General features: G+C 43.5%; 1 protein-coding gene across 4 annotated transcripts in view; it reads left to right on the forward strand.

The window, feature by feature from the left end:
* Nucleotides 1-8,123, forward strand: part of fbxo38 (F-box protein 38) — an 85,549-nt gene extending 77,426 nt beyond the window's left edge. For 3 of the 4 annotated variants that reach the window (XM_085995297.1, XM_085995296.1, XM_085995299.1), the window contains 2 exons: nt 4,807-4,920; nt 6,031-8,123. In XM_085995297.1, the coding sequence (XP_085851423.1) occupies nt 4,807-4,920; nt 6,031-6,209 (293 nt within the window). In that variant the 3' untranslated portion in view covers nt 6,210-8,123. The remainder of the gene's footprint in view (nt 1-4,806; nt 4,921-6,030) is intronic. The other variant, XM_085995298.1, reaches the window with a different exon arrangement.
* The last annotated feature ends 253 nt before the right edge of the window (nt 8,124-8,376 follow it).

Consider the following 8,376-nt stretch of genomic DNA (forward strand, 5'->3'; position numbering starts at 1 on the left):
GAAGAGACACAAAAGCGACTGCTTGAGGAGAATGAGCTGACGCTTGATAAAGCTGTCGCTATGGCAGCATCGCACGAAGCCGCAGCGAGAGGCACGGCGGTAATGCAGCTACGGTCACCGGAACTCAACACAAATCAAATGGTCTTGGGTACAGTAAAATGTTCGTTGTGGAAAGACAACGCACGATCAGAACCAGTGCTGGTTCAAAAATAAGGAATGCAGAAAATGTGGCAGGCTTCGTCACATAGCTAAAGTATGCCGGTCAGGAGAGAAGACCAGCAACAAAAAGTAACCGCAGGGAAAGTACAGAAAGGTACACAAGGTGACAGAGAACAGTTCGAACGAACAGAAGTCAGATTCAGATGCCAGCAGTAATGAACTGGGTAGCTTAAGAGTACACAACGTTGGTAAGGAAGCAGACCTCCAGACAATTTGGGTCACACTTCAGATGGCAGGAGTCCAAGTGAAGATGGAATTGGACACTGGATCGGCATTGACAGTCATGAATAAGAAAGATTACAAAAGGTTATTCCAACATATTCCCCTACGGGATACGGAGATTGTATTGAAAACATACACGGGGCAAAGAGTATACCCCATCGGAAAGATAGAGGTAAAGGTGGTCCACAAGGGCAAAGAAAGCCGAGGAATGGACTTATGTGCTACCTGAAGGAGGTCCACCACTACTGGGACGGGAGTGGATTAGAAAAATGAATATGGACTGGCATTCCTTAAAAGCACTAACGGTAGATGCCAGGGAAACAGATGTCAAACCTAAACGATTGTCCAGAATATTGGACGATGCTAAAGAGGTGTTCCAGCAGGGACTGGGAACACTGAGAGGAATTACGGCAAACATCAAGATTGAAGAACATGCACAACCAAAATTTTTCAAAGCCAGACCGGTACCCTATGCGATACGACCTGCTGTGGAAGCGGAGCTGGAAGCGCTAGAACGTTCAGGAGTACTGTCTAAGGTAGACTGGAGTGAGTGGGCTACGCCCATTGTTCCCGTGATGAAACGTCCTTCGAGCAACAAGCCGGGAGAACCAGGGAAGGTTCGCATCTGTGGAGATTTCAAGATCACTGTTAATCCGGTGCTTCACACGGTGCAGTATCCGCTTCCGCGGATTGAGGATATCTTCGCTTCATTGTCGGGCGGGAAACACTTCACCAAGATAGACCTGGCGCAGGCGTACTTACAGATGGAAGTTGAGGAAGAGTCACGCCAGTACCTCACGATCAACACGCATAGAGGCTTGTACCGGTATAATAGACTGGTTTTTGGAGTGGCATCGGCTCCAGCAATTTGGCAGAGGGCCATGGAGCAGGTATTACAGGGAATTCCAGGCACACAATGTTACCTGGACGATATTCTGATTACAGGAGATGGTGACGAGGAACACCTCGCAAATTTGGAACTGGTGCTCATCAGATTGAAAGAATATGGACTTTGAGTTAATCGGCAGAAATGTGAGTTCTTTCAGAAGCGGATCTCGTACTGTGGCCATGTCATTGACCAGGAGGGACTTCATAAGTCTCCTGACAAGATCGAAGCGGTTGTGAAGGCTCCCGCTCCGGTTAATGTATCTCAGTTGAAGTCGTTCCTAGGATTGATTAACTATTACCATAAGTTTCTGCCAAATTTATCCACGGTACTGCACCCGCTGAACGCTCTTTTGCAGAAGGGAGTACCATGGGAGTGGAGCGAGGACTGTAAGAAGGCCTTTCGCAAAAGCAAGGAATTGATAACCTCAGAGGAAGTGTTGGCTCACTTCAACCCAACACTGCCTATTCGGTTGGCTTGTGATGCTTCTCCATATGGTATTGGGGCAGTACTCTCACACAAGTTGCCAAATGGCACGGAGAGGCCAGTCGCGTTCGCATCCAGATCATTGACCTCCGCTGAGCGCAACTATGCTCAGATAGATCGGGAGGCTCTCAGCCTTGTGTGGGGAGTAAAGAAGTTTAATCATTACCTGCAGGGCCAAAAGTTTACGCTTCTGACAGACCATCAGCCGTTGGTATCCATTTTTAACCCTAAGAAGGGTGTGTCGGTGATGACAGCACAGAGACTCCAGAGATGGTCCCTTTTCCTAGGGGCACATCAATATCAGATAGAATTCAAAGGTACAAAGCAGCATGGTAATGCTGATGGGCTGTCGTGCCTGCCACTACCTGCAGAAGAGGAGACAACGAAGGTTGACCCTGTTGAGTTATTTCACTCGGCCATCATCGAGTGTTTACCAGTCACCAATGCAAGTATTGAAAGAGAAACCAGGAACGACCCGACACTGTCCCGAGTCTACGAGGTGACGGTGAAGGGATGGCCAGCACATGGTGATTCTCTGTTACCGGAATTTTCGGCAAGACGAGACCAGCTGTCCGTCTGTCAAGGAACATTGATGTATGGAACGAGAGTGATTATTCCTCCTAAGTTAAGGGAAAGAGTTCTAAAGGAACTGCATGAAGGTCATCTGGGGGGAGTCAAGATGAAAAGCCTTGCTAGGGTTTATGTGTGGTGGCCGGGTATGACCAACAGATAGAGGAGCTGACAAAAAGCTGCTCAGGGTGCCAAAAAGTGCAAAATGCACCTCCGATTGCACCGCTGCATCCATGGGAATGGCCTTCAGCCCCATGGCAACGCGTACATATTGACTTTGCTGGTCCATTCATGGACTCCATGTTTCTAATTGCGGTGGACGCACATTCTAAATGGCCAGAAGTGATCAAGATGACTACCACTACTTCAGAAAAGACAATTGCATGGTGGCATAGTGGTTAGCACTGTTGTCTCACAGCGCCAGGGACCCGGGTTCGAATCTGGCCTCGGGTGACTGTGTGGAGTTTGCACATTCTCCCCGTGTTTGCGTGGGTTTCCTCCGGGTGCTCCGGTTTCCTCCCACAGTCCAAAGATGTGCAGGTTAGGTTGATTGGCTATAATAAATTGACCCTTAGTGTTAGGGGGATTAAATACGTGGGGTTACGGGGATAGGGTGGGATATGTGTTGGTGCAGGGGTTGCGGGGATCGGGTGGGGTATGTCGGTGCAGGCTCGATGGGCCGAGGTGGCCTCTATCTGCACTGTGGGGTTTCTGTGATTCTGTGAATTGTGGTGTTAAGAACGATATTCGCAAGGAACGGATTGCCAGAACAAAAATGTTCCGACAACGGACCACAGTTCGTGTCGGAAGAATTCCAAAAATTCTTAAAGAAGAATGGGGTGAAACATTATACCTCTGCCCCATATCATCCGGCTACAAATGGGTTGGCCGAGAGATTTGTACAAACATTCAAAAAGGCAATAAAGGCCATGAGCGAAGATCAGATTCCACTACAACACAAGGTGGACAAGTTTCTACTGGCATATCGAAACGCCGCTCATGCAGTGACAAACCAAAGTCCTGCCATGATGTTTTATAACAGGAGGTTGCGGTCCAGGTTGGACTTGTTAAAACCAAATGTGCGGAGGGAAGTTGAAAACAAACAGTTCCAGCATATAAATAACAAGACCACTCGGAGTTTCGAGGTAGGACAACCAGTGTTGGCCAGGGACTATGGAAATGAGAAATGGCAATCCGGAACAATTTGGGCCAGACAAGGACCCCTGATGTACACGGTAGATGTTGGTAAAAATGTAATACGGCGTCATGCTGACCAACTGGTAGAATCGAGAACAAGGGTCGAACCCATGGTTACGACAGAGACAACCGTGGAAGAAGTTAGTGAACCTGAAGCATCTACCTCGGCAGTGAATGTACCTGATGATGATGATGTCCAAGACATAAGAGACCAACTAGAGGAGTCACCTCAGCAACAAGAATCAGAGACCCCTGAAAGGCGTTATCCAACTCGAATCAGGAGGCCTCCTGAGAGACTGATCCTTTGAACTGTTTCTACATGAAGTTGTATATGTATATATGTTATTATGTTATGTTAAATGGGGATATAACTGTTAAGCTAAAAAGGGAGGATTGTGGTGTATGTAACTTGTTCCACCTTAAGAGATGTACTACTTTCTCTGGCTGCTGTATACGGTAATACCGGTGGTGACCACACAAGTGCTGTGTAGTATTTTGCTGGGTAGTACAGCCCTAACCTCTGAATAGTAAAGACCTATTGAAAAGTTATTCTTGTAGTCTGTGTCAGTAATTGACCTTCAATATAACTGGAACACACAGACTTAACAGTCATGCTATTTTTATTTAATATAATTTGTGCTCTCTCTCTCCCTCCACATGGCCCCTCTCTGTTGAAGGCACTGGCAGCCCTTCATTTATCAATTGATCACCCTTCCTTTGTTGGCATTGTAAGTTAGGGTTCCATAAGTGCTACACTCTGGCATCTCTCCTATGTGCGAGTGCAGACAGTAAGTGTTGTAGGACATGCAGTTGTGCGTTGCACCTGAGTCCAATGTTGTCCTCGCCTGATGTGTGCAGGTACACTTCCCAGCAAGGGTTACTGTATAGTGAGCAAGAGCGGGAACCTTGGGTAAATTAACTTTTCCCAATTATAGCACCTCAGCTGTGATCAGCTAACTCAGCACAGATTGAGAATCACCCGGAACCTTCTGGTTTGTATGGCCTGGTGCTGCACCAGGCAGTGTTTTTAGCCCCTAACCCATCGGGGTGCATCATGTTATTTTTCAAATTTATACTATAAATACAGTGAAGGTATTATTTAGTCATTCCACATGTAGATTGAGGTTTAGTATTTTGTTTGTTCACAATGTTATTTACATTTGAGAAAATTGCAATTTTTTTTCTCAATTATGTTAGATGTTCTACTCATGATTTTGTTTTGACAGGAACAGTAGATGGAGCTCCCTACTTCATGATAACTGACTTCCCATGGCTTCGTTCACTGCGTACTGCAGAACCGAACAGCTATGCAAGATATGACTTTGAAGATGATGAGAGAAGTAAGTATTCTCTCTCTATTCTAATGTTTTTATACTTTTGTCAGTGCTTAAGTTATGGTTTTTAAACCAGGGAGCCGCAGCCCCTTGAGGGTCTATGGAATGACTCGCGATGTCTTCATTGCAGCACTGTGCTTTTCTTTGTCATCCAGTATTGCGATGTGACTCATGCTGATGCATTGATTGATCAACAGCAGGAAACTTAGCAGGTATCTTTTCTTCCCCCTTCTCCCCCCACCCCCAAAAAAAAATCCGGAAATGCTGAAGCCCGTTGTGGCATCCCTAATGCCATCTCTGCTGTGATCAGGTAATTTAGAACAGACTGAGAATTAAACTTGGGCCTTCCCTTGTCTGTGTAAAGAGAGTCCAGAAAAAGGCATGTGGCCCACTGAAGCTCACCTGTCTAGTACTTCAACTCTCAGCCTACCATCCAAAATGTGTCTTGTAAAGTCTGCATCTCTACTTTACTGCCTGGCAGACATTCTAGACACTTGCCACCCTTGGCATGCAAAAGTTTTTTTTTGGTATCTTCTATTTTTTTTTAACCAGTTTATCTTAATGACCTGCAGTCCTATTATCCTTACTTTAAAGTAATATTCAGGATTTACTATATCTAAGCCCCAGCTGGCTTCTGTAGAAATTAAGTTTTTTTTAAACTTGAGTTGGAGGGATGGCACAGGCAGCAAAAATTTATCTTAACCTCCAGCATCGCCTGGAAGAATAGGCATGAGTGGCACTAATTTTGAACAGTAATGGCACCAGGTCTGGGGGAGAACTAAAAGGTAAATGATGATGTCAAATATGAATAGTTTAACTTCCTATAATTATAAGAAAGCATGCCACAGGAAATGCATGCAGTCATAAGACTTTAATATATTATAGAAATTTGCCTCAATCATCTTCTGCAGTGAGGAGAAAATTAGCCAGGGTTCCTGCTCCTTTTCACTATCCAAGCATTGCTGGTGGAAAGTGCACATGTTTAGTTGTGAATATTATGGTATATTAACCTAGAAAAGGAACACTTAAGATCTAAAAATGTAATTGTGGTAATGTAACCAAACTAAATAGTCTTGAACCCTTTGATATGTAATTGTCTTGGGATTTCTTTTCCAGCTACAATCTATGCTCCACGGAGAAAAGGACAGTTGTCAGCTGACATTTGTATGGAAACAATTGGTGAGGAGATCTCCGAGCGACGGCAGATGAGGAGTGGTGTATTTCAGCGAGTTGTAGCTATTTTCATACATTACTGTGACGTCAGTGGAGAGCCTGTTCATGATGATTATATCTGACTATGCCTTTCTTGCTTATGACTGTCCAAAGGCCAGAGACTACAGCCTGCAAGATTTGAATTATCAGCACTGTGTAGCTGCACTATGCCCCTAATACTTTTGGAACAAATTATATAATTGTGTATAAAATATTTGTGTACAAATGACTTCTGTATAGAGATGCTCTTAAAAAGAATTAGCTTCCTGAAGCAGTATCATTTCATATATTTATACAATTGAATTCATTCAAATGTTATTGAAAGGGAATATAAATAGGATTTAAAAAGAGGCTATTTATATCCCCAACTTATACAGTTGCTAAGATGAGCATTTTCTGATATTTTGTTACAATACTGTTGGGTACAAAATATGTAAAAAAAATTTAAAAAAAAAAAAAAAAAAATCAAGGCCATGTTCTTTGGCATACTTCACAGCTCAGTAAAGATGTGACTTAGCTCTATGAATTTTCTTTGGTACTATGTGCCTTTTTCCCATAAATTACACTTTTGAGTGTGTTGATGAAGAGTTGAGGAAAAACAGGAACTTTGTCTTGTGTTTTTTTATATATATATATATATATACATATATATCTAATTTGAACATTATATTGATGCCTTGTTATAAGGCAGTTAACCCCGAATGGGAGTAATAAACCAGTAACAGAAAATAGTGTTTTATTACACATTGACATGCATTTTGTTGTGCACTGCTTCCAAGGAACAAAGTGGCAGGGAAATTGTATTATAATAAAATATTTAAATATAAGAAGCATTTTCTGAAGACACATTTCTTTAGGTTTATTCTTTTCCCAATAAATTGTTCAAACTCTGGTTTAATTTCACTCACTAATTTCTGCAGAGTACACGGGAAGCTAAGAATTAGTTTCTGCCTCCTAAAAGATTAAAGTCTTGTTTTAAATTATTTTAGACCATACCTGTTAAAATACCTTGACTAACTTTTCATATTTAGTGAAATGCATTCAGATTGAATTCAATTTAACCTTTGATCCTTGCCTTCTCCAGCCTGTCACTACTCACTACCAGAGATTCAGTTTAGAATGAATCTTTGAGCTGCAAACTCAATAGTTTCAGCCTGGAGTAATAGTGGTTGCCAGGGAGATTGAGGCGAGTCGGGTTCCCCAGTGCTGACTTTTTTTATTCATTTTTATGGGATGTGGGCGTTGCTGGCAAGGCCAGCATTTATTGCCCATCCCTAGTTGCCCTTGAGAAGGTGGTGGTGAGCCGCTGCCTTGAACCGCTGCAGTTCGTGTGGTAAAGGTACTCCCACGGTGCTGTTAGGTAGGGAGTTCCAGGATTTTGACCCAGTGGCGATGAAGGATCGGCGATATACTTCCAAGTCAGGATGGTGTGTGACTTGGAGGTGGTGGTGTTCCCATGCGTCTGCTGCCCTTGTCCTTCTAGAGGAAGAGGTCGCGAGTTTGGGAGGTGCTGCCGAAGAAGCCGTGGTGAGTTGCTGCAGTGCATCTTGTAGATGGCACACACTGCAGCCATGCTACGCCGGTGGTGGAGGGAGTGGATGTTTAAGGTGGTAGAGGGGGTGCCAATCAAGCAGGCTGCTTTGTCCTGGATGGTGTTGAGCTTCTTGAGTGTTGTTGGAGCTGCACTCATGCAGGCAAGTGGAGAGTATTCCATCACACTCCTGACTTGTGCCTTGTAGATGGTAGAAAGGCTTTGGGGATTGCTGTCAGCAATCTTGTGCAATCAGACCAAGACAGTGGATACCCATTTTGAATACAAATTAGAAATCCCAAACTTTTTTCTGTCTATGACCATTATATTCATTCCTGTTAACTCCATTTTAGTTCATGCCAATTAAGTTGTCTGTACCCAAACTGTAGATCTTTCCATATTTGCCACAGTCTGTATGTGTTTTTTATTTATTTCAACATGTTAGCAAATTAAAAGTCAGAATTGATGTGAAAGTTTGCGTTTTTGACATGATCAAGGAATGGTAAGTACTAGCATATAAAATAATTACTCCTGCATGTGTTCTTCCCATCCCCACACAGCTTCCAGGCTTGTGCTTATTTATAGGTAGTCCTGCTGCAGAGCTTAGAAGTTATCAATTTTATTCTGTATGTAAATTTTGCTTGGGCCCATTCTATAATTGGAGGCTGGGGGATGGGGCTGGCAGGAGGAGAAATATTCCTTCAAAGATCTTATGATCT

Source organism: Somniosus microcephalus, chromosome 8 (assembly GCF_052327205.1).
Source record: "Somniosus microcephalus isolate GS21.2 chromosome 8, FLI_Smic_1.0, whole genome shotgun sequence".
Taxonomy (NCBI): Eukaryota; Metazoa; Chordata; class Chondrichthyes; order Squaliformes; family Somniosidae; genus Somniosus; species Somniosus microcephalus.